This window comes from Haliaeetus albicilla, chromosome 5, assembly GCF_947461875.1.
Source record: "Haliaeetus albicilla chromosome 5, bHalAlb1.1, whole genome shotgun sequence".
Taxonomy (NCBI): domain Eukaryota; kingdom Metazoa; phylum Chordata; class Aves; order Accipitriformes; family Accipitridae; genus Haliaeetus; species Haliaeetus albicilla.
In genome coordinates, this window is record NC_091487.1 from 26651903 (window position 1) to 26678140 (window position 26238).

The 26238-nt window shown below is 51.3% G+C and overlaps 1 protein-coding gene across 3 annotated transcripts in view; it reads left to right on the top strand.

The window, feature by feature from the left end:
* The window catches only part of LTBP2 (latent transforming growth factor beta binding protein 2), a 98582-nt gene that overhangs the window by 28275 nt on the left and 44069 nt on the right, over window positions 1-26238 (top strand). For all 3 annotated transcript variants that reach the window (XM_069783877.1, XM_069783875.1, XM_069783876.1), the window contains 2 exons: window positions 5488-5558; window positions 11375-11621. In XM_069783877.1, the coding sequence (XP_069639978.1) occupies window positions 5488-5558; window positions 11375-11621 (318 nt within the window). The remainder of the gene's footprint in view (window positions 1-5487; window positions 5559-11374; window positions 11622-26238) is intronic.

The following is a 26238-nucleotide window of genomic DNA, read 5'->3' on the forward strand; positions in this document are numbered from 1 at the left end:
GTGACTTTTGACACCACAGCAAATACCGCAGAAAATTACTGTCTTCTAACACTGAGTGAGGAAAACAATCCAGCCCCAAAAGCATCTCTGCTTTGCTGTGCTCTGTTTAACCTGCCTGTTTCCCCAGCCCCACCAACTGGAAAGATTTTCCTCCCAGGTGTTGTGGGGTAGGGAGCTCCCAAGACCTGACCCATGCCAGGTATGGCTGTACTCATGTGCTGGATGCATCTCTAATTTGGGCTGGCCAGTCCTGCTGGGAGGACACTGTAGGCATCACCCTCCACCTCTGTGTCTCCCAGGATGTGATGGCCATCGTTCTTCTGCCCTGTGGCTGGGATGATGGCTCCCGGTGATGATCCTCAGGTGATGTACACAAAATTAGATAAGGTGGGTAACGGGAGAGTAGTCTGGGGAAGTACCTCTACTTCTGGTATCCACCTGGACAATTTTCAGGGGCATGTGAGGCGCCCCAGGTAACAGGCTGGGCGTGCCACACTCTCTCCTTCTCCCTCCCACTTTCTTTTTGTGCATTCTGCACCCCAGTTCTTGTGCAATTGCTGTTGTAGGCACCATCTGTGGCTATATAGTCCTGCTTTACCCAGGCTTTGTGGGGTATAGGTTCTCGCTACAGTGTGTGTATAGGACTGCTCTGGAGCAGAGGCAGTTAATGCTGATGTGGACTTGGCAGAGGATTTTCAGTGGTTCATCGATGCCAGCAGCCTTTTGCTAATGTTCTTCATTGGGTCTGACTGCAAATATTTCATATGCAGTTGGATGAAGTTCACTGTCCTGCAGTAGAAAGGCAGACCTGATGATCTAATGGTCCCCTTGGCCTTCTGTGAGGATGCTGTTAAATGACCTGAATGGAGTCAGCATATCTGGCAGCACAGAGTGCTGCATGAAGTTAAAAGATGATGCATAGATTGCTGTTAAAATAAATGGTGAAAAAAATGGTTCTACTGAATGCTTCAGAAACAGTATGTGATCATCACCGAGGCTGTGCACATGCTGAAACTATGTGAAGCCATGATCTTACTACTGTTTTCCTTCACCCTAGTGCTTTGTTACAGTTGCTTGCCTCTGGTTTCAGATAACACTGCAAGATCTTGCAGGCTTTTCTCATCCTGGGTACCACTTTGCACAGCGGGGTCCTGATCCTGACAGTGGCCTCTGGCTGCTGCAGCAAAGCAGGTGATGAAGGACTGGCTTGCTGCGGATCCTTTGCCCAAGTTACGGGTTGCGCTGGTGCATTCAGTCAGGGCCATGAACGGTACTTCTGGATGTAGGGAGGCTTCATGGCACTGGCTTCAGCTCTGTGAGGGGTGTCAGGGAGATGTCTGTCCCAGAAAAAGAGCAGGCCAGTGAGTAGCACCTGACACCTCCTGTGTAGCAAGCTCTTGCAACATGCCGGGAACTATACCTGGGCACGGATGGTGCATGCTAGCTGCGGAGCGAGGAGCAAGCTTGGTTTGCAGTTGGTTACTGCTGCTTGTGCTGTTTGGAGACCTCAGGGCGTACCTGGCACTTCAGGCAGGGGCTGAGATGTGGATCCAGTGCCTCACCCTGCATATTGCCAGAAAGGTAAACCTGAAGGCCCACATCTGCACTAGTGAGTTATGCCTTAGGGCTAGAACTGGCACTGTGGCTATTCAGCTGTCTGAGCTATTCAACCCGGTTTCTCTCCAAAAAGGGGAAACTGGCTATTGGAAATGGGCTCTGTCTGCTCTGGTCTGAGCTGGGCTGGGAGCTATTTTGGAAGGTGCTAAGTGGCCCACCAGCCCTGTAGCAGTCCAGTGTTACAGGCAATCAAGTCCCAGCATCTGGGAACATCCCCAGCAATGTTTGATTTCCTAGGAAAGATGTGTGCTAGCTGACCTGGCTCTTGGGAAGGTAAATATGTTAATTAACTTATTCCACTGGTAAGGACACAGAAATAGAAAAGACAGATGGTTTGCCCAGGGCTTGTTTTAGCATCAGTGGCAGGGCTGGGAATAGGGCATCCCCATGCAGCGTGACCTAGTGTGACTATTCAGTGGGACTTCAGCTTGGGAGACCTGTGTGAGGACATGTCTTCTGTTCTGCTCTGATCTAGAGCTGTGTTGAGCTTCTTTCCATCTGGGAGAGCTGCTGACCCCTCCATGTGCCCACCCATCCTCTGGTCTCTCTGCACCCCAGGTTGAGGGCGAGAGTCCTGCTCCCCTCTCCCTGCTGCCATGCTGCCAGTTTCAAGGAGTGGGTAAGCAGGAGGCAGCCTGGGTGCTCAACCTTGCGTGGCTGCTGAGTGCTTCAAAGTTATGAGCGTGGCTTTGGCTCACATCATTGTTAGGTCTGCCGGGGGCTTGGTGTATCATGGCACCCAGCAGTTCCCCTTGCTGGGCAGCTCTGCCTGCTGCCTTGGAGGCCCCTGTCCCCTGTGCTATGTGGGGGTGATCAGGGGCTGCTCAGTGTGTACAGGTAGCTCCCCAGCAGCCACCCCCAGGACTGTGACACCAGACCTGGAGGGACTCTGCCACTTGTTCTTTTCTCCAGAAGCAGGGCTGGATGGAGAGGCCCAGGACTGGATGTGCCCTGCAGGTGGCTCATGCCTGAGCCATGTCTTTGCACAAAGTGTTGGCGATGGCACGTGCAGCAGGACAAACGCAGCTGGGGGCTGCCACTCTCTCGAACACCGTCCATGCTGTAAACATGCCGTGCTCCTTAAATGTCCTGGGATTAATTCTGAATTCTTTGTAAGGCAGTGAAAACCACATGGTGTTTAAGCCATGCAAATGTCAACTAAAGGCTTTAAGTAGAACCAGACGTGCTCAGGACTGAGTCCCATGCGGCAGAGGCCCCATAGCTATTTTCCCACTGCTGATGCTCTTGCTTACCTGGGGCCCCATGCTCTGTGAGGTCCTGCTTACTGGGCTTTTATCAGGAAATAGTTGTGGTCCTTCTCTGTCCTCCAGTACTACCTACATGTTGCTCCTCCCAAGTGCTCACTTCCAGTCCTGGAGGTCCTCCCTGCCTCCACCTCTGCCCATCCTCTCATCCAGGAGGTTATGGAAGGAAGGGACATTCCCCTCCAGGTACTTCCTTTGCCCCTGCCTCTGAGGGCATCCCTGCCAGGCCGCTCCCCTCTGCACATGCTGGGCTGTCCTCCCTTGAGGAGCATCGCACTGGTTCTAGCATCTCCCTTCACCTGGGGTTGTCAACTCATGCCTGGAGCTGGCAGTGACATAGTTTGTGCTGAACCCAACAGGGGTTTCATGCCTTCAAGAGTGATCTGCTCAGGCTTGGGCCCCTGTCTGTTTTAGTCTCATACCTTTCTCCCTACAACCTCTGGCTCGCTGTTGGCATTGAGAGATTAGCTAGCAGCATGCTCCCTCCAGCACGTATGTGAGAGACGTAGATAAAACTTGAACTTAAATCCTTTAAAGAGCTAATAGTGTGATTCAAGGCCAAAACAGCTTCTCTGGAGAAGGTAGATATTTTGCCTACAAGAAGCAATCTCTGATTATGTGAGTAAGTTGAGGTGGGAAAGGGCAAGGCTTTGCTCTTTGAACAGACCAGCTGAATATGCCTTGCAAGGTGTGTTTCAGCCATGCCAAGGGAAGAATGGGAGCTGTGACAGTCTAAGATAAGCAAAGATGCTTATGCTGCTGCTTGGAGTGGAGTCCCTCAGCGGACCTTAATTACCTAGAGACCTGTTCCAGCTCAGTGGTTTTCCCTCTTTGCTGATCTGGACATCTTTAAATAGTTTAAGGCCTTTTGTGGGCTTTTATGCCATAAGTAAAGGCAAGTTTGCTTTCCTTGGATACTTTCTGGGGCTGTCTTAAAGACGAGACCCATAGATGTCTTTGAGTTTACAGACAAAAAGCTGGAAATCAGTGCTCTAGCCCAGCCAGAGCAGATGTGAGTGGATGCAAGAATTCCTTTGGCTTGTTCTGTTTGCAGGAAGTCACACCAAGGGAATTTAAGTACTTTCTCCCTATAAAAATCTACCCAGGTTAATAAAATGTTGATCCTGAAGGGCTGGATAATGCTTTACAAATGATGTGGCTTCTCAGGCCACTTCTCCTTCCCACGTGGAGCGATTGTATCTCTACAGGCAGCTTCATTCATGAACACCAGAACAATCGTTGGCACACCTGCTACCCACTGTTGTTGGCTCTCCTAAAATGTGAACCCCACAGCTTGAGCTCTGGCACTTCTGGAGTCTCATCTCATGCCATGTGGATGTAGGAGTCACGAGGATGCTGGTTTGAAGCAGGATCATCTTCTGACCCTGCTGTGTTCATGTTAAAGTCAATCCAGAAGACAAATGTGCATGTTTCCATGGTTCCTGCAAATTCTGTCAACAGCTCTGACTGCCTTGTCCAGCATTAGAAATAAACCATACTCCCCACTTCATTTCCAGAGGCTTTCCAGAGCTTTCAGGCTGCCTATTTCTAACTTTTAATCTTTTGATGACTGTACTCTCCCATCTACCTAGACATGCAAAAGTTACGTATTCCCAAAATACCTTCCCTCCATGATGAGTAAATATGCTTGGACAGCAACCTGCAACTTGTTATTCCTTCTCATTATAGATGTGTAAATACAAGATGTGACCAGAGGAAGCAGGATTAGCTGCCTGCTTGGGCATTGCAGAGCACCTCTGGGAGGCACAGCACTGTCCCCGATAGCTGTATGTTGGCTGTGATTGCTACCTGAAAACACATAATAAGGGAGAGGTGGGGAGGATGTCGTTTATGTAAAGGCAGTCAAAAAGTTGCTGCAGCAAAGTGCTGGAATTAACAACCATGGAAATGATTTGAGCATCCTGGAATTAGTGTGGCAACGTGCATGTCAGGTAGACACAAATTTCATAGCAACGGAGAGTCCCCAGCCCCCGGGGCTGCTGCGCCAGAGGCAGATAACAAGTGCAGGACTGGGGTGCTCGCAAAGGGAGAGCAAGCTGGGGAGCGGCTGACGTGGCTGCTGGCGTGTAGTCCCACCCAGGGTAGGGTTGAGCAATGAACAACAAACAGGCAGCAGCAGTTAGGTGGAGAATGAAGCGTTGTCTTCGGCCGAAGCAGCTCGGGACACTTGCGGAGGCGAGATGCTATGACCAAAGTTGGAATCAGGCCCGATTTACACCCCAATACCATGAAGAGCTGTGAGATCTTTAATGATCACAGGCTGCCAGCCTCCAATTGCTCTCAGGAGGAAAACGGTTCCTCTGAGCGCTGTGCCAGGAAGCCAGCATAATGCCAGTTCAAAAGGGAGATATTCCCTGAGGGATCGCTCACACTGCAGCATTCACATAGTCCTTGGGGGTTTCTTTTCCAAGCACTTAAACAACTCAGCCCTTGTCCCATTGGTTTTGATCTCAGCTGCTGGTCCATCTGGAAGGAAATATCACATGCTGCAGGAAATAATTTTACGGGTGACTCAGAGGTGCTGGCTGCAGAGAGACCTCAGCTTTCCCTTCTCCTAACCACACTGCTTTGTCTCTCTGCTTAGGCCAAATGTCTGCGGCAGACAGTGTTGCCCAGGATGGACCACGGCTCCCGGCACAAACCGCTGCATCAAACGTGAGTATGACAGTCTCAGCCGGTGCAGGTCTCGTGATGCACCCCTAAAAAGTGCAGGAGTACTGCTGTGACCCCACACATGTCCCCTGTGCTGTGCCGGGGCAGGAGATGGACCGTGGGGTCCCCGGAGCCAGCGCCGCAACCTCCCCGTGGGCCTGCCGGGCTGTGGGTTGGCTCTCTCTGCCTCCTGGCAAAGTCTGAGCACGCTGAATAGTTATGGCTCTACTTTATTATTGTTATTAGTGTCCATCCCAAGCAAGGTACTGCTGGGGCAGGGCATTGCAATGGCACATTTATGGGTGAGTTTTGAGCCCTGGGCTCTCACCGTCCTGCTTGGAGCAAAAGGCAGGTCTGTGAAAGTCCCAGCAGGTGGGAACCAGCAGAGTGGGGCTGTGCTCGTGTGGGCGAGTGTTGCTGATGCTGAGGGGGCAATCAGGGCTGCAAATTATCTGAGTGCTGTTAAGGAAAGCAATTAATGGAGTTGGCACAATGGCTGGGACTGGTGGGGCTGGAGTGTGGTGCAGTGTGTGGGATGTGTAAAATGGCAAGGGGCTGCAGGGTGCTCCCTGTGGTGTGGAAACTCCCCAGCCAGGGCCCTCCTGCCTGCTCACAGAGGGGTTAATAAGGGCTCTGCTCCTCCAGAAGGCCCTGCAACAACCCTGGGGGCTGAGATCATTTCAGGCTCCCCTACACAGCACTGGAAGGGAAGGGGTTTGGGCAGGCACCGGTGCGACGCATGCCAGAGGCAGCTGCACTGTCGTCTCCATCGCCAATAGCTCTGTAACCACAGCCCAGCCACTGCTGTGACCCTTGTCCCTAAACAACGGGGTTACACCACCCAGCCCACCCGTGGGCCTTCCCAGGGGACTGCCTGCCCCGTGCACCTGCCCGGTCCCAGGGAGGCGAGGGGCTGCCTGCAGCGCCCAGGCAGCTCGGAGGGCAGGGAGCACGCAGGCACCAGGCAGGCTTTCTGGATGGGAACGCCCTGCCCAGAATAGCTGAGAGCGTCTGCCTCCGCTCGAATGGCAGCAGCTGCCCAGATGTTTAGCGGGGAAAGAGGCTCAGCTTTGTTTGCTGCGGGATCTCACGGCGCTTTGGCCGCTCTGGGATAATTGCATTAGTGATTGCTGTTCGGGAGCAAGGGGCCAAGGGCTGACTCACCTCCCTTCTCCCTCTCCCCCCTGCCGACAGAAGCCAAACGGTAGAGAGCGTGCTGTGCTGCCAGACAGCGTCTGTAAACAGAGCGCGGGGCCAGCGATGGCAGCATCTTTCTCTCATTAGGGATTTTCCTAGGAGCAGTAGATTTGGGCTCGCAGCCACGCGGGCTGTCTAGCGATTGCTCAGGTGCTGGGCCCTTGTTCCCAAGGATTCATTAAAAAGACACTGTCAACATGATCAGGCCTGACAGTGTCCTCCTGACAGGGGGTGGTAAATCTCAGGCAGGACTTAGGTGGAGACTAGTGATGTGTAAACATCATTGCGTTCCCAGCTACCTCCCTCACCGGGCTTTTCTGCTGGAGTCCAAGCTGCTGCAGATGTTCGGCTGTTTTTAAAGTTACCACGTCAAGCTGGACAGCCTGTCCCAGTTAGTTTCTGCACCACAGTGCTGTTTAATGTCTGATCCCATGGTCTTTGATATGGGGCATCAGGAAGTTAGCGGGATAGAAACGCAGCCAGAGGGAACCTCTTAGCGTGATGAAGCAGGGAAGAAGTTGTCATTCAGGTCGTGGGCAGGACCTTGGTTTTCGTGCGTTTTAGCCTGGGTACAGGAGAGATGATAGGCCAAATTGTTGCTGCAGTCTACTTCCTGTCACCTACCGAGCATGGTGATTTCTTCCTTCTCCACCCATGCTTTTCCAGGCACTTTCCTCTTGCAACATCTCTGCATATGACTGAACTCAAGCCATGGGCAGGTGTCTCTAGCCTTTTGGTTTTTTCCAGCTTTGAGGACCAAAGTGCAGTGAGGACTTGGGGAGTTTTCTGAGAGTCAATGACTGGGAAGATGAAAAGAGAAATCTTGCTCTTTGGGACACCGACATTTCCTGGGAAAGTGGAAGTGAGCTAAGGGGGTTTAGGAGCAAGGGCTCGCTCGCTTGCAATGGGCTTGGTTTCTACCCATGCGCTGCCAGGTCATCACACCAAACTGCATACAGGGCATCTTGTGGGGCTGCAGAGGTCATCCTGCAGGAGGGGATATCAGGGATAATGAGCTACATCTGAACTTGGGCCTGAGGAGTTCATCCAACCACCTGCCTGTTTAAAGTCATCCTGGGGTGAGACTCAGGCCTTATGTCCTGGGTTTGGTGGAGAAGAAACCTGTACACACAAGCTGGCCAGAAGTCCCCTTGCACTGCCCATATTTCAGGAGCTGCGGGGTCTGCGGTGTACACTTGTCAATAACTTAGCTGCTGCCTATTAGCTCATCAACCTTCCCCTCTGCTTAAGAGCAAGGGAATCCTCTTGCTCAGCCTCCTGACGTAAGTTCATCAACCTCCGCTTTCATCAGCATTATTCACTATGGTTCTTTGCTGCTTCCCAAGATAGCAGCCTGGACTGGGCTGGTAATGCAAGGCGAGCTTTTTTTCTGACATGGACATTTTAAAGCTTAAAAGAAACATTTTTAATCAGCATGTTGGGAAGGACTAAATAAATTCATGCACTTTCTAATCTCGTACAGACGGTCTTGCAGTTAAGATACTGGATGAAGGCGCAGGGATTCCAGGATGAGTCGCTGGCTCTGCTGTGGTCTCACAGCATGTCTTCAGACAGTCACATTAGCACGTGGGGCTTTTCCACATCTGCAAAAGGAAGATGAGATTCACATGCTCTTTCCTTTTGTCTTTCTTCTGTACGGTGACTGTAGGGTTTTTTGAGCCCAGACTGTTTTTCACTGAAGTTCTGTTTTCCTGCTCTGTTATTCCTGCATTGCTGTTGCTCTCTCTGCCTGTCAGCCAGCACAGATCTGTCACTTGTATTAAATTGTCTATACCTTCTGGGTGCACTAACACAGTCAGAGTTTTAAGTTAAAACTGAGATTACATATTGGTCTGCATCAATAAGCAAACTTTTCCATGAGAAGGTGGACTAAATCATCCCAGTGGTACAAGTCCTTCAGCATCTTCCCAGTCTTCCTGTGAATGCCTAGCTAGATAGACAGGTTCCCCTGCATTTGAATGTGACTGAGCAGGAGCTGCTTACAGTGAAGATCTACACCACTCTCCTAGACCTAAAGCATGTGCAGAGCAGCGGGGACACAGTAATTGAATGTCACCTTGCAATGTCATTGCTCAATCCTGGGCCAGGTGTGCCTGCCAGGTGATGGGAGGTTGGACTCGGTGGCCTTCCCCTCTGATGGTCCTGCCTGCTTGGCCTAGGTGGGTGGTCAGTCATGCCACAGTCATCCCTGCAGTGTGACCTTGCAGGGAGGACTTACCTCATGCACCAAAGACTAGACAGTGCCAGACTTGATCTGTGAGGGCACTGCTAGGTCCTTTTGAACAAACTAGCATTGCTACTAATAATACTTCAGCAGTGCTCCAAATCTCATCCTTTTATGAAGAATTTTGAGATGACTCTTTTTGCTTTCCCTAAAGCCCCAGCTCCTGAAGTGGGTGATTACATGAGACTACAGTAAGAAGAAATGAGTGTCTCTCATCTTAACAGAAACTGCTTGTAGCCCCCACAGATGGGGAGAGATATCTCAGAGTAACCCCTGGGCTCAGAAACCAGTAAGCAAAGAGAAAGATTCCAAATATATATATGTATTTTTAACCATCTTGTTTCTTCTGTCAATGTTACAAGGTTTTGGGGGCCTGACTCGTGATTTCACACACTTGGCATTGGCAGTACTTCCACTGAATGATCTGCTCTCCCTACATCTCATAGTTGGACTGAGTGAAAACCAGTGACTTTTTAAAGCTCTTGCAAGTTCTTCCTGCGTCTACAAAGGCAACTGGGAAGGGGATTAATCCTAGAGCTGGAATATTTCAGCTAGGGCAACTCCCCACCCATCCTGCTTGAAGGGACCAGTAGACTAATCCCATTCCCTTCTTCCTCTTCTTTGTATCAGCTGCCTTAGGGGCTTTTTTTAGAGTGCCTCGTCACTTACCGCTGCTTTCCTGCTGAAGGGGATGCTCTAACATGACTATGAACATTGTTAGTGGGAGAGGTTGTCAGAACTGCTGTGATCCCAGGTCCTGCTGTCGTGGCTCTGCAGTATTTCAGCATGTGAAGTGGTTGTTTTCAATGGCAGGCTTCCTGGTCTGGTGGCGTCTGTTAAAACAGGCATTTATTGGGAGATAACAGTAGTGACTGGCAGACTATTAAAATCACAGCTGAGTTTTATATTATAAATTACATAAACTTTTGGAGTGCCAGACTTCCCAGAGATGGTTAATTCCTGCCTGACTAGGAACCTGTCTCTGTTCCAGAGTCTGCAGTGGTGGCTGATTTATTTTACTGGGGGATTTCATCAAAACCTCTAGCTTTAACCTATACAGCCCTACGTGACTTGGGTTCTCCCTTTCCTTGAGGTCTCCCTCTCTTCTGAGTGTTAACATGGTTCATGGTTCATGATTCAAATGAAGCATTCCAGCCAACATATCCCTGATGTTGGAAAAGCTGATGGCAGTCCACTTTTGGGGTGAGGGAAGGGTTGTGGGGGCTATACTGCTTTGAAAGGATCTTAGGGTCTGCATAAGGACTTCCCTTGCTTGGTGACAGGGTGATGAAGTGTGGATGGCACATGAGGCTAGAGCAATCTGTATGTTTGTTGCCCAGAAGCAGCCTTTCTTGCAGGTGTGCTTGGATCTCACAGGGGATAGAGAGGACAGCCAGAGAGGGAGGGATGTTCTCGTGAAAGCCCAGCAGCTGCGTGTGAAGGTGGTGGGGTGTCAGATGCTCCTGCAGCCTCCCTGGGGCAGTCCCAGGGAAGGGGCCCTCAGCAGAAGCGGTGGCTGCATGTTTCAGCCCATCCACAGGGCTCCCACGTGGCTGGAGGTTGATTTCCACCTTGTGTTGTCCAACGAGGTTTCACTACCCTTCGGCCAGCCAGCCCTTTCCTTCTTTGAAGGACAACACTGTTTTCCAGTGCCTTTTCAATTACTCTTGCTCAGAACAATGAGCCTGGTCCTACCTGAGCAAGCCGTGGTTTCCTGGCTCTCGCTGGCTGGGCTATAAACCCAATTTGGCATCTGTTGACTTGGGAAGTGTTAGGGTCCGGCATATAATTAATAGCACTTTCCTCCCGGGGTGCAAACTGAAGCTGATGTGCTGTAATTAGGAACACACACAGGCTCAGAGGGTGATTTGGGCATGAAGTTAATGAACTGTAAGTCCCGGTATCTGCGGAGGAATTTGAGTGCAGTGACTCCAAAATCAGCTGCGGAGGGAGAGCTGGAAAGATCTGGAGGGGACAGGCAGTGGAGGACTGTGCAAATCAGACCCCAAAATGGACTAAAGGTAACAGGCAATCCCTTGTTTTGGGATTGAGGTGCTATTCCTGCCTGGAGCGCTATGGGCAATGCTGGAGGCCATATGCTCTCTGCAGACCATGCTGCTCATTTCTGAGTTTTCTGAAATGAGTATTGTTGGAAAAGAGCTCTGCAGAGACCAGCGGGGAGAAGTGGGAACAGAAACAAGTCTCTGATGGAGGTGACTTTGCGTTAGGGACCCACTGCAGCAGTAACACCGAGACTTTGAAGGTCACCTGCCTGCACAGAAGAGATGGGACCACCCCAGTTGTGCTGCCCCAACTGGGTGCCACCACCATGGGGCTGAGCCCCGTGTTCACTAACCGCCTTTCTGTGTCTCCTCAGCTGTCTGCGACCCGCCGTGCCAGAACAAGGGCTCCTGCAGTCGCCCCCAGGTCTGTACCTGTCGCTCGGGCTTCCAGGGCTCCCGGTGCGAAGAAGTCGTTCCCGAGCAGGAGTACCACCCGCCTGGTGCCGCTGCCGCTGCCTTCCAGCCCCCCGCAAGCTCCCTCCGGAGAAGGATCGGCACGGCAGGGCGGGATGCCTCCCTGCGAGAGGCTCAGGCACCCGTCCCACGGCACATCCCAGCTGTGTAAGTCAAACCCCGTTGCCGGCAGGATGCTCCCCCAAATCCACAGGTTCAGTCAGGTCACAGCCTCTGCTTCATGAGGCTGGGCACCTCGGCTCCCAGTGGAGGCTCCTCCCTTGGCTGTGGGAGCTGACATAAGGGGGTTGGGTCCTGCTGTCCCTCCAAGGGACTCGGTTTGTCCACAGCACTGTGTCACAGTCCCCAGGCACACACAGGAATGGGACAGGCTAGGGATGGTCCCGTGCAGGAGGAGGACTGTGAAGCTCAGCAGGTTGCCCTTGTCCAGTTGGGGAACAGCCTTTGTGGTAGCAGCAGGGTGGACAGAGGAGTGGGGGTTAAATCTCTTTCCCAAGAGGATGTGTTTAGAGCAGTATGTCCAGGTAGTACCCACAGAAAAGCACATAGATCTGAGGTGTGCTATTAAGTGCTGGTATGAGCAAAGTGATGATACTGAGAGATCCTGGCAGACTCTAGCAGTTATTGAGTCATTTGTTCCATATCCGTGTGTCACTTTGCTGTGGTGTGGGTCATTTTGGTACTCGGGCAGGTGCCTGCATATTGAGTATGGAAGCAAAAATGCAGCTGTTGGAGCTCACAGAGGTCCATGCAGGAGAGACTCTGCGAGGAGCATGTTAAGCTCAGGATGACAACTGTGGCATCATCCAGTCCTTTTGGGTGAGGAAGAGCTTATGGCTTCAGCCCACGTGCCTCAGCTCGGTGCTGAGGTGCTCCTGTACACGAGCTGTGACTCCTCCACACTTTGTGTTTTCTGAAGTCCCACTGGAGCTGTGGGGTTTCTGCTGAAGGAGGCAGTAAAAGTGGGAAACGTGCCTTTCCCTGACAAGCACCGCTGCTGTGCTGGCAGCTCAGTGGGATGGAGAGGTGGGAATGGTGCCTGCTGCTATACAACAATCCACATGTTGGTTTTTTTTTTTAAATCACCTCTGCTTTTCTCTAAGAGTCCATGGACATGGGAGCAAAGTGTTAGGCTGTACCACCCGTAAAGGCCCATGTCTTCCTTGCTGCTACTCACTCAGCTGCTGGGCCAGAAAGACTGGTTTTGTTGGTAGCCACCACAGCAGACAATTTGCACATGGCTTCCAGCAGAAGTCCCTCAGTCATAGTCAAGAAGACTTTACAGCAAATTACAGGTGCCTAACCAGGAGGCAACTTCTGTTTCTCCTTTTCTTCTCTGAGCTGTTCTGACTCTCTGAGGAGAGGGCAATTCAGCCTTTGTTTTTCTGTATTCCTGCATGTTGTTTTTAATGTGCTGTTGCACCTAAAGTAGCTGTTGCCTTTCTGTCTCTTCTGAAGCAGAGGCAATGCATGGGCTGGAGACATTTCTAGACACTCTCAGCCATCTACAATTTTGGAGGGGTTCAAATGACTGATGAGGAATTGGCTGACCCCAAGTAGTTCACTGAAGCCAGCATATCTTGGTGCCTGAATGAAAGGCTATCTGATGGGAACCAAATTCAGACAAGGCAGAGGTAATGCTGGTAGGGAGAGGTGGCCAAGCCCCTGTCATCGCTGCCCCAAGAGCGGCTTGGTGCCCGAGCGAGCATGCAGCCCTTGCACGTGCCTGCAATCCTGGTCATTGCTGACGAGTTTCCCTGCAGGAATGACCTCCTCCTACCCCTCCATGCCACTGCTCTGTGTGGAGAGACTGGAGGGGGGGAGAGCAGTGCCCTTGGAGATACAGCACCTGTTGAAGGCTTTCCCAGTAAGGAACATGACCTCAGGCTCTGCACAGAGGACGAGGGGCTGTGCAGGCACTGGCAGAGCATTCCTGTCCCGACAGTCAGACACAGCGTCTAGCAATCGCTGAGCTGGGATTGCTGAATGCGCAGCTGCCTGCCGTACCTTAAATCCTCTGGCACTGTCCCAAGGAAATAGGACTCCATTAAGGACCATGCTGTGCCTTTCCTCCTCCCCTCCCCATGGAGGCCATAGGACGTCGCCTTATCCCATGCTTCAGTGAGAGCATTTGATGTTTGTTGTTTGTGATGGCCACAGGTAGGACCCTGGGACATGTCCAGCACTGACTCTCTTCTGGAGCTGTCCTCCAAGATTTGCCGAGGCCACTGTGCATGTCTCCGAGAGGGAGCTCTCACCACCCCTCTGGGTGCTGTGCCACAGGCTGCTGCCTTTCCTGCCCGGGCAACGTGTAGCAGCCCCGCTTTGCAGGCAGGTGTGGGGCTGCCTGCACCCTGGCACTGGTCTGTATTGAAACGCCTCACTTCAGCCCCTGGGAATTTCCCAAACAATTCAGTCGCTTGGGTTTTGTCTGTGGACCATATAACATATGGTGTGCAACTAGCATGACTTAAAAGTCTTGCTGCTCTTAGGTGGGTTATTTCCCAAATATTTCTGAGTGTCCCCTTCAGCCTGCCAACTTCTGGGCTAGCTGTGGAGCCTGTAAGAGTGAGCATCTGCAGCTGAAGGCATGCTTTTGCAGCAAGAAGCATATTGGCCTTCCCAGAGCTAGGTGGATCTTGCTCATATTTGCAAGTAGGATGATTGGTTCTTAGGCACTGCAAACTCGGGGTCACCTTCACTGGAGTTCAGTTCACTGTCAAGTCTGAGAGGAACAGTTTGGGTTTTCCAGTCCTTGGTCTCCTCCTGGATAAAGATGGGTTGTGCTGGTGGGACACTGACTTTTTCTAGTCAGGCCACCATGATCCCACAGCAGCTGGCTTGCTTGTCTGATTTGTCGATAAGGTAGAGGTAGAAGAAGCTCTTGGGTGGCTCGGTGGACGGAGGACGCTGGTGGTTCCAGGTCAGTGGTTGTGAGAAGACTATGAGATCATCCAGGACAAACAACCAGTCCTCAACCTCCCTGCACATTCACGTTGCTAACAAGGAGTCGCACAAGGGTGGGAGCTTATAGACCTCTAAGCTTCATCTTGCTGTGCCAAGACAGGAAATCAATCCTCACATGTGTGAATTTGCTTTCTCCTTTTGTTTATTTGTGTGTATATTGGCTTTGTTTGTGTTTGTTTGTACGGAGGCAGCAATCAGAAGCTCTGAAGTCATGCACTAGAACAGTGCTGTATTAGATGCCATATAAACATGTGAAAAAATGATGAATCCTCCCCAGAGACCTGCTCTCTAAGCAGAGATGGGGTTGCTTTTGGTTTCAATGTGTTCTGAAGCAAGCCTGCAGAGAGAGTTAGGAGAGCAGCCTCCTGGGTTATTCAAGAACTGCCTGGACCAAAGTATTCCCCACTTGTGTGAGTGGTGGGTTTGCTTTAAAATGATTTCTTATCCTCAGCTAGTTGGACTTGTTGCTTATGATGACTACTCCTTCACTGTGGAGAGTAGCCTGGTCTGGAGGTAGGAAGTCTCTGGGAGTCTGGAGGAGCCTATAAAGCCTTGGTGAAGGGCATGACCAGGCAGCTGCCTGTTTTCATGGCCCTGTTTCTGGTACCTATGCTCAGGCTTTCCACAGCTCATGCCTGGAAGCAGAAGCTACAATGCCTTCTGCAGCTTCCCTGCCAGGAGAACCCAGGAAGCATGACTGTGACAGCAGGAGATAAGTTACTGTCAGTCTTCTGCCCTCAGCCTTGGTGAGAAGTAGCAGCTCGTTGACGAACAGGGTTTTACCGGTCATACACAGCTGGCTGTACTGGTTGGTTGGTATTTGCACCTGGCAGACGTGAAGGTTAGCAAATGGATCTGTGGGCATTCCCAGTGTAGCTGTCATAGATCCATTTCTGGGCATGCTGGGAGTCCTGGGAAGATGTGGACGTGGGTGTCAGCCTGAGCCTTGTGCTGAGCACAGGTGTCAGTGCTGCAGTGTTACACATAGTCATCGGTGCCTCTGTTTGGAGAGTTACCGGGGAAGAATCACTGCATCCTTGGCTTGCCCATACGGTGCCCATTATCTCTTCTTCCTGGCACTAAAGAAGATGACATACTCAGCCATATCTGAGCTCAGCACTTGCCCAGGGAAAGACATGGCTAGGAGAAGGGCAGCTCTGGGTTTACTTTCCTGACACCAGAGGTGATGATGCTCAAGCTTTCATTCCTTAAAATACAGGCTGAGCAGTGAGTACCACTTTCCAAGTCCCTCCAGCAGGCCATGGCTCAGCAGAGGTTTAGAGTCGGGCATCTGAGGGAGCCTGTGGGGACTTGTTAGCTGCTGCAGAAGCTGGGAGGCCCCTGCATCGTGCTGCTTGGAACAGGGAGTGCTCTGGAGAGCAAAATCCTGGGGGTGTTAGAGGCCCTTCCGGCATGGACTAGCTGCAAATCCTCCTCTTCTTGATCTCAGCCTGAATCTCTGCCCGGAGAAGCAAAGCCCCGACGGATGATTGTGCGGGTGGAGCTGCACCTCAGCCCAGAAGCCGAGCTAAATGGAAACAGCTTTGTTTTGTTTTCCTAAGGCTAGAGTATCAGCAGAATTCCTGTTTATTTAGCAGGGAGTAGAAAGGGCTTGCGCCCCTGCCCCTCACCGTCAGGATGGACAGCCAGCTGCCTCTGACTCCGGGCAGTGTGTGAGGAGGGTCCTGCTGCTGCCACCTGAGAAGGTCCCTCCTGCAGGCGTGCCGGGTATAAATCTGTAACCAGCATCTGCACAAGGGAGCTGTGCTGCCCAGAAGGGATGTGTGTGCTGGATGAGGGCTGGCTGGGAAGCAAGGCATCCTTCCTCTTCACAGAAGAGATGACTGGGACCTGCAAAGCATTTTCACAGCAACCCAGGCAAGGGAAAAGGACATAGCTGTGGTAGAGGGTGCTGAGACACTGTGCAGACAGCTTAATACAGCTAAGCTCTTGAGGGCAGGGAGCTTCCTCTGAGAGGACTCTGCTTAGGCAAGGCAGTTGTTGGGAGTTGCCTGGTGTTTTCAGGATGGAAGAGGAAGAAGGCTGAGTTGAGACATGCCTGCCCCACTGACTCCTGATCTCAGAGCCTCCTCGCCAGCACCCTGGAGGAGACATCTCCTCCCTTCCTGATGAGAGGAAGGGCTATATGCAGCCCTTGGGGAATTGTGGCAAGAGCTTCTGGGCTGGGGACACTGGGAACCTCATGCCAGCAGGGAGACTCTGCCAAAAACTCTATTCTCTCTCCTGAAAGTGAAGGATGAGAACAGCAGGGAGCAAGCAGAAGGCAGGATCTTGGGTGTGCAGCAGAGGTTGCTGGATGGAGAAAGTGTATTTCTCCCCTTTTGAAAATTGGCTGAAACCAGCTCCCATTCTGGTGGCAGTCAAATGTCTAGCATGGTCCTTTGCAAAGGAGAGTGGAGCCCATGGGTGGATGTAAAGCTCTCCACCCTGGGGGGGCACTTGAAACATGACATTGAGAACTGTGGCTTGGCAAAATCAGCTTGGTTAGCTTGTCATTGAGGACTTACAGATAAAACGAAAGTTCATTGTGAGATGACTTGCTTTTTAAAGATGCTGCTCCAAACAGAGACAGATTTGTCTTAATTGTTAAAGCAGGATCTGGAGCCTCCTGTCTTGCCAGCTTTGAACTTTCCCCATTTATGAGAAAAAGGGGAGCTTTCTTACTGCCTTACTTGGGTTGCTGCTAAGTATCCAGGACTGTTTGTCCGTGATATGTGTAGTACTAGGAGGAGGTCTATACTAGCCACATACCTACTGAACACACCTACTGCTCTTCTTCTCACTTATGACTGTCACTTACTTTACATTTATGAGGGTTACAATTTATTAATACCCAAATAGCAGAGAAAATAAAAGCTGACCCTGGCTGAGTAGCACCCCCTGTGTAAGTGCATTCCCATGGCACGGGCTGTGGCAGATTTCCTACTTTGCTTGGTGTGGGACCAGGCCAGGAGATCCATAGCATGTGATGTTGAATTCTTGGGGTAAAACACTGGTGCCAGCCTTGCCTTCTGCCACTGCAGCGTCATTATGCTTGTTACTTGAATGGCATATTTTCCCAATGCAGATAAGTCCTAATTGCATCTTTCCAAGGTGCTTCCCTTTGGCAATATAGTTTTCACAAGGTGGCCAAGCATTTGTGTTCCTTGATCCAGAGCCAACTTTGAGTAGATATCTGAGACCTTGTTAAAAAATTGAAACTAAAAAGCTGGTGCCAGTCTGTGTGAGAATATGTGAAAAGAGATTCCACTCAGGGCAATGAGATCTCCATAAGCTCCAGATCTCAGGCCCTCTCCTGCTTTGACATAGTTGAAAGCCCTTGGCAAGCTGGCTGGGAAGCCTAAAGGAAAAACTCAAGCTACCCAAGAGGAGTGTAAATGTCATTTTTCTTATATAAAAATACTTCTGTTTTTAAATTACATGATATACCTTCTCTAGCCTGGCACCAGATACAGTTGCTTTACTTTCTAGTGTTTTAAAGCTGTCAGCACCATTCTGGTTTATGTGTTTTATGTATTTACTTTCTAGGGGGTTTCATATGCTTCAGAGCAGCAGGAGGATAGCTGGCTTTTCAGGCTCCTTTTAAACTCCAAATATGGTCTTTACATTAGGCCTCGTTCTTCTGCACCTCCTTGGGAGCCATTCCTGTAGCTTAATTCACCCTCTAGGCTTTGGGAGAAAATGTTGAAATGCACTTTTCCTTCTAACTGAAAGAAAAGTGCTGCTACTGTCAGCTTAGTCTAAGACTACATGCAAGAGAGCAGGGTGCAGGACAAATGCATTGTACATGTGGTAGGTGAGGTAGTACAGAAAATCCAGTTTATAGCCTGTTTTATATACTATACATATATCATTTGGGACATTTATGACAATACAATTTATATAGCTGCATAAAAAAGTATAGTTGTATAAAAAAGAAAGATGTTAGAAGAGCACTAAGGCCACATGATCAAACGCTGGAGAGTTTTTCCCTAATGCCTGAATTAGGATTGTCGTCCAGCCTGCTTTCAGCTCCCTTGTGCATATGGATTACGCTGCAGTTTCTCATACCTGACTGTATGCTGCCTTATTTGGTTTAAGCTGGTATTTAAGCAAAATCAAAGCTGTTCTCTTTGGTTTCAAGTATTTTCCGTAAATCACCAAGTGCTGGCAGCACACGAGGGATGAATTGAAGCTGATTTGGTACAAGGAGTGTTGAAATGGAGATGCAGAAGTCTCCATATAAAATATGCTCATTCTCCACTCCTTTCTTCAGAAGCATCCTGAGAAATGCTTCCCTGAGTGCTTGGTACTGGATGGGATTTGTACCCAGCCCTTTGCACCACCTCATTTTTGTCTCACTTGTGTGGAGACTCTCTTCAGGGACACGCAGAAACTAAACTTATAGGCAGGAATTAAGAAGAGATTCAGGCTGGAAAAATGTTATCTGTTAGAGCTGAAGGAAAAAAATCCTCCATGGGAGGAAGAAATCTGGAAGAAGGAGAGGCTGAGATTTTGCAGAGTAGGAGTGAACAGCAAATTAGACAGCAGAGAGTAATGCGATGTGGCTGCATACAAGAAATCAGTGGTGCTTAGGACTTTGGAGGCAAAAGACCTGAGTCGCATGGGTTTTTTTTCCTGTGCACCCCGGGGTCCTGCACTGAGTCAAGGTATTCTTTATTGCCGGAAAAGATCTTGACAAATTGGAAGGAATTCTGAGAACTACAAAAGGAGGGAGGGAGGGAGCTGAGGGGAATGGTTAACAGACCCACATTTGCAAAACTGAGCCAAATTCTGGCCTTGGAGGATGGGGAGCATACTTGGAGGCTGAGGCTATCTGGAGGGGACAGACAGGGTGTATTAGGTTGCCTGTAGCCTTGACAGGGTGGCCATGCTAATTTTTCAGCTACAAGGCTTTCTACAACAGCAAAGTGCCAAACTCCTCCTGGGATGTAATGACAGGTTGATAATGACACTGGAGCTCTGCCTTCTCCATCGCTTTGGAGCTGCGCTGTTGAGGAGCTGAAGCCCAGGTGGTACCAAGGCAGGCGCAGCCTTTCTGCCTGCTCCGGATCCCTTCCCACTGGAGATGCCATGAAACCTGCTCCTCCCTGCTGGTCCTTGGTGTGGATACTGAAAGCCATGTGGGAGAGGTGTGAGAGCAGGTTTGTGGTCATGGTACCCCTGGAAGCACTGGCTTTGCCACCAGGCATCGTGCATATGTGGCCAGGAGTGCTCCTGGTCCCCAGCCAGGCTCTAGTCTTCTGGCTAGTGAGCAACTGGAGGGATGGAGCCAGTGCAGAACAGTACAGAATAAAAATCACTGGGATGCTCGTTCCCTGTTCCCTGGCAGGTGTGAGACTTCAAGAGTGGGGAGAAAAGTATCACATCTCAACACAGCTCTCATGGCTTGAATGCTGCGGGTGAGGGAATCCTATGTGTGGCTGGGGATGGAGAGATGTGAGGAGACCTAACTACATCGAGCTAATAGATCCAAAGGCCAGGGCATCCTGCTGGGTGTTCAACCATTATTTTAGCTTCAAATATGTCTTAGATCCACAGTGTTCCCAGGGTGAGTGGGAGACTTCCCAGCACGTCCTGCTGTAGATGAAAAGCGTCCCTTTCTCCAGATGAGAGGACTACACACATCTCCACCCTCTTGCTCTCATGCCCTCTGTGTGTGTATGCAGCCGCAAGCTCTTCACCCCACTCACATGCCTGGGATGAGAGAGGCTTTGCCTTCCTTCTCCATGTCCCATGTAAAACGAGGGGCAGGCAGCTGGCTCCCCCCACTCCCCAGGGTACATGTGGGCGCGAGGATGAATAGGCTAAAGTGTTTTTTCAGGGCTTTGAAGTTGGCAGCCTGTTGGAGGGGGTGAGTGTTGCTAGTCAACAAGATGGAAATGAAACTCGAGTGCTTGTTTTCTCCCTGCTGTACAGGGAAGACGACCGGCCTCGCTGCGGCTGGTGGTGAGCTTTTCTCTGGCTGACACGTCCGCAGCGGGTTTCATTAGGTGGGAGCTGGGTCCTCAGCTCACAGTTATTGTGTCTTGTGGTGACAGAGGGCCCTTTGGCCTGGAGATCTTGCTGTGCTTGTGGGTACAAGGGCAGGTTGATATGTTGTGCTCTCCTCTTGCATGCCTCTACCCTAAATACAGGTTCTTCCCCTGCCAGGTGGGACCCTGCTGCTCACTGTACTGAGGAGCACAGGGAGGAGAAGAGGGGCAGTGGAGACATTGCTGTGGCCAGTGGTGGTGGCTGAACCCTCTGTGGGATGGTCATGTTGCCCAGCAGACAACCCAGCTCTCCAACCATGCCAGCATCTTATGCCCGGTTCTGTAATGGTGCAAAAGCTGTGGCCATGGGGTGATGTCTGCAGCAAGATGGTGGCACTGATGGAGACCTTCATGTGATGGCAGCTGTTGGGACACTTCTGGATGGGTCTTTTCTCACCATGGCGTGAGAGCGGCTGTGTGACTGCATCTGGCAGCAGTGCCGTGCCCGTTGATCATGCTGCTGAACACCAGCCCCTGCATGCAGGCAGGGGAGCCAACTGGAGCAGGTTTCTCACCACTTCAGCCCGAAGAAGCATGCGGCTGAGCTTGGGAGAGGAGGGCTGCACAGCCGCCCATCTCACCTGCCACTCACCACACACGCCACAGGCCAGCCTGGACCGTTCTGCCAGAGGGGCGGTAGCTCGCCTGGCCTCCCTCTCCTTCTAAATCACTGTTTTAGTCTATGGAGTGTGCAAGGTTTGGCCCAGATGTGGCATTTGTAATTGAGTAGCCTGGCCTGGTTCCTCTGCTGGCTTCACTTGAAGCTCAGAGCAGTTGCAGGCTGCATTTTGATTTTTCTGGGAGGCATTGGCCCGCACTTCAGCTCCGGAGACAGACAGATTGCAAACAGCTCTTTACCATGCTTGGCATTTGGAAATCACAGTTCTGGCCATTTTATGGGTCAGCACTAAGGTCTGATGGATCCAACCAGGGGCGTGATCTGCTGCTCCTGGTGACAGCCCGGTGCCGTGCCCTTGTGCAGGGCATGTTTCTGCAGCCTCGCTAGGCCAGGCAGGTGCTGTTCCCATGCTTGGAGAGCTGGACTTCTTCCAGGGAGTCAGTTGCTCTCTCCCTAACACATGAGAGCAAAGAAGAGTGCTCACAGAGTGGCAGGTGGCGTGTGTGGTGTGTGTGGCAAGGGAAGGGCATTTAATGTCAGCAGAGAACTGTGCGTAGACGTGTGAGCAGCCACTTTGGCTAAGGAGCAAATTGGACCCCCAGAGACTGGTTAAAAAGAACCTGTTAGCTGTCTGTGTGCTTACAGAGGTTCACTTATGTGGTGTCTGGCAACTCCTGAGCAGATAAAAATAGAGTTCACAGCCCATCGCCTTCTCCCTCTTTGTTCTCACGCACTACCATGGCAGGCTGGGAGCCAGCTCGAGTGGCCCTACAGCACCGGCACTGCCTTGGGGGCCAGAGGAAAGAAGATGCCCGAATGACAGCCCCTTGCTAGCCGTGGTGAGGAATTGTGGTGGCATCTGGGTGCTGGACTGACGTGGCTCCTGGGTATGTGCCAGCAGCATTGAGTGTGCATGTGGGGCAGGGAGCCTGACATGTGTTCCTGCCCCTGCAGCCCTGCTTTGGCAGCGCTCTTTGTGCCCAAGGCAAAGGGTGTTGTCAGTGACACCTCTGCCCACAGGAGCACTCGAGGTCTCGCAGGGGAGGGAGGATTTGGATAACTCCCTTCCTGCTTGCCTGATGACCTGACTGTGTGTGAGTTGTGCCTGTGGCACTACGAGGTGTCAGGTGAACATGCAAGGAGACACCTTCGCAGCTGAGATCTGTTGTGGTAAGAAATAGGGTTGCCGCTCGCCTTGATGTCCCTGAGATGGTCCAGGTGCCTGTGTCTGGTGTCCCATCTGGCATGAGATCTGGCTGCAGGTGACTGTGAATCGGGCGTGAAGGCACCCTGATGGTCATTCCTGTGACCTCCATGGTACACAGGTCCTGCTTGGCTCAGCGGGGAAGGTCTCCTGCCTGGGGGAGGCTGGTGGCTGCTTCTCCTGGGCAGAACTTTCCTTGCCTTCCAGCAAACCCTGGGGAGCAGGGGGCTTTGGACTTCGGTGTGTCCCTCACTTGCACGGGGGGTACCAGGGCTGAAGGCAACCACAGGAGGGACAGTGGGAAGCCTGAAGCAGGCAGGTTTCAGAGAGATCTCTGCTGCTCGTGGGGATAATAAACTGAGCCAGGATTTATGGATATAATGTGGGTGGGCTTGAAGTCAGGTGCCTTGTATGGTGTGGTTTCCCTCCTCCTCCCTGAGTCCTAACAGAGCTGTCTTCCTTGTCAGCATGTTTGTGAGCTAATTGATAATAAGCTTGAGTGCTCTCTAAGCAATGCTTCTCCTGTGCTCCGGGGCCCGCAGACTGAGCCATGAATCCTGTCTGCCTGCTGAGGAACCTGTTCTGAGTCCAAGAAAGGGGAAGTTTCTGGTCTGCGGTCAATTTGCTGCTTTCCAAGGCTGGCTGCTTCTCTCTCCCCCTGTAGACACAGACGCTGGTGTTGAGGCTGCCCATTCTTTTGCGATGCTTTAGTGGAAAATCAGCAACTGCCGAGCATTACAAAGGGGGAAGTGAATCACTGATTTTGGTCCCCATGGCCCCAAGCAGGGAGGGCGTCTAGCCAAAGGGACAGGCGGATGGACAAGACAGACATCAAGAATATTGTTCAGCGCTTAAAAACCAGGGGAGAACCTGCCTGTTGTCCTGGCAGGTTATCAGGGGCTGAGCATGACTCAGCCCCCATCCTGGCTGAGCCTTCTCACCTTGGAGCCGCGCGCACGGGCTGCGGGCTGGAGGAGCTGGGCTGGACTCACCAGTTCTGCAGTGGCTTCCTTCCGTGGGACCCTGCTCCCAGCCCCGTGGGCAGCATGCTGCCTCTCCGGCTGGCTGGAGGCAGCAGTTGCGTCCCAGGCAGCAGGCTGGTTGTATTTGGAGAGATGGAGCTTGTTGAGCTCAGGCCCTGGGATGGGGGTTTCTGGACGCTGGGAAGATGGTTCCTTCTCTGAGGGCAGCTTATATTCAGCTTTGTTTTGGCCAGTGCTATCCCACTCTGTTGTTGCCCTCCTGGAAATTGCTCCTTAGGTCTCTATGGTCTCTATCGTCTCTCCCTGATGCTCAGCAGGGCGCAGATTTGTTTCCAGCGGGAAGAGTGACTTTCCAATCCTCATCTGGCCAGCCCTTGCCTCGTCTGGGCTTAGCACCCCTCCCCGCTGACTGCACTGTCCAGGATTCACTCTCTCCACAGTGTCTTGGGCCATCCACCCTGCTATGGTCAGTCAGACTTTGGCTGGGGAGAAGGCGAGGCAGGCTGGATGAAAAACCAGTAATACTCCTGTGGCACTTGGCTCTGTGTTTCCTTTACGCAAACACAAAAAACACCATTTCCCAGCTCACTAACTATCTGGCCAAAGTCAACAGTTGGACGAAGAGTAGCTGATAGAAGCTAAATCCAGGAAAGACTGAGGTGTTGCTGCTGGGGAGAGGGAAGTGCTTTGAAGAGTTTGCCACCTTTGCCTCCAGCCCCAAGGAGGATGCCTGGCCTCAGGTCACTAAAAGAAGCCACAGCTGTATACCCACCTGGATTCTCTGTGGCTTTTGCTTACCCAGAGAACCATGATCATCAAAAGTGATCAGAGATTTGAAAAATGCTTTCTATATACAGTGGGTTAGAAAAACAGTATTGTTTTCTGGACCCCATGGTCTCAGTGATTTAGACTTGGTTATTGTGATTCTGTGAACCTAGTCTTGAAATTGCAGCCTTTTTAAAAAAACTGTGGTTGATTCAGAAAACAGTGGTCCTCATGTTCATCTGTGTGGTTGCCGGGAGCCTGCCAGCTCAGTCTTCTGCTTGCTGTCCTCAGTGGGGCGAGAGATACTGCTCACCTCCAGGCAGGGAACAGGCACCTTGCAGGTTCATCAGGGACTGGGCAGGAGAGCCATCGTATCCAAGGAATACAACATTTTCGTACCTCCTCTAGCCTGCTGTCTCTACAGTAAATATACAGCAGAGTGTAACCGGTAACAAAACCTATTTAAAATAAAGCATTTATACGCAGACAAAGGTGCGGTGGCAGGTGTGCAGGTCCCTTGCTGGATGTCATACAGGTGTAATTTGAACCCTGCAGGGATGTGTAGGACTAGAATGTAATGGACCCGGTCTCCCTGGGTTCTCCTGACTCCTGGCATGTGTCCTCGGAGGCTTATGGGGAGTCCAGGTCCTTGACCTGCACCTCAGAAGAGGGCAGCTACAAGTGCTTGTTGGGTAGTTTTGAACTGTTGCAGATGCGGGTCAGTCTGTCTGCACAGCTCCCTCCCATCCCAAATCTCTTTTAATTTTGATTAGCACCTGATACCTATGGGAGTGAAACTTGCCATGTGCCCATGACTGAGGTCTCTCAGCCAGTGACTTTTCAGCTGTCAGCCTGGTAGAGATCAGCAGGAGCACACACATCCTTGCTTCTGGAAGGAGAACATTGCTCCCTGTACCTTCCCTCCTTGACCCGTGTTTTCCCCTGGACTGCTGCTGCTGTTATCCGGCCACTGCAGAGGCGGGCGCCCCAGGACAGCCCAGAAGGAGAGGTGTCCTAGGAGTCTGCATGCTGTTTCTGCCCCACAGGCTGTGCCTGACACGGAGAAAGCTGTCAGCAGCTCTGACAGATGAAGAGCAGGGAAACCAGCTGCTTGGCAGGCGGTTGCCTATAAAGGAAGAGACCACTGCCTCTTTGCAGAGATCTTGCTGGCCATGTGCCTGGCTGGAAGAGTGGAAGTGAGTAATACCATGCTGAGGGAAGCTGCAAGACTGAATGAATGTGAAGCCCTGGGACTTCAGGTGTCCCGGAATAGAGTGCTTGAGGTGTCAACCTCCACCTCTTCAGTGCCTCTTCCTCAAGCAGGTGGAGGCATGGAAAGTGGTAGCACAAGCTCCCCATTCTGCTGATTTGGAGCTGCCCCATCTGTTTTCCATCCTTGCTGTCACCCCTAGGACAGCCACACCAGCGAGAGCACTTGTGGCAATGCAGATCCCTGGGAACTGGACAAGCTCTGGCCATATATTAAGATCCACCAAATGGTTAGGGGTTGCTAATGCCTTCTGGCCAGGTCTGTACTGATGTGGTGAGCTCAAGTTCATTCCCTAAGACCCTTCAACCAAGCCAGTCCCCATCTGCCCAGCATGGACTGACTCTGAAGGTTTGGAGGGGAAAAGCTCTGTTTTGTATTCCCTGACTATGAGCCAGCCACTTGGTGTGACTTGGGGATGGATTGGGACTGACAAACTGAGATGGAAAGATGCCTTTTGCCATTGATTTCTGTGGCCTGGGGTAGGATGGTGTTACTCAACTCGGTCCACAAATCCCAGAGCTCATCCGCCTAGAATAGAACCAAATAAACAAATTAATTCAAAGCAATTCTGCCTCACCCTGCTGCGACACACACTGGAGTGCTTTGCCAACAGGATCCCAGTAGGATGGCTTTTCCTGAAGTGTTGCAAGCTATGGAGTAATGTTCCTCCTCTGTTTTTTCCTCTGTGAAGTTGGCACTGCCCCTCACAGTAAGTGCATATAATCCCTTTTCTTTGTAACCAAAATGCTAATGATTATTTTATTTAAAGCCCTTCATATGTTGGTTTTTTGAGGTTTTTGTTTTACAAAATCTCATGATCCTGGGAATGACAGGAGTTGTCCCTAAAGCCAAGGGGTGGAATTCCTTCAGGCAGGCAATGGGTAGTGCCCAGCCAAGCCC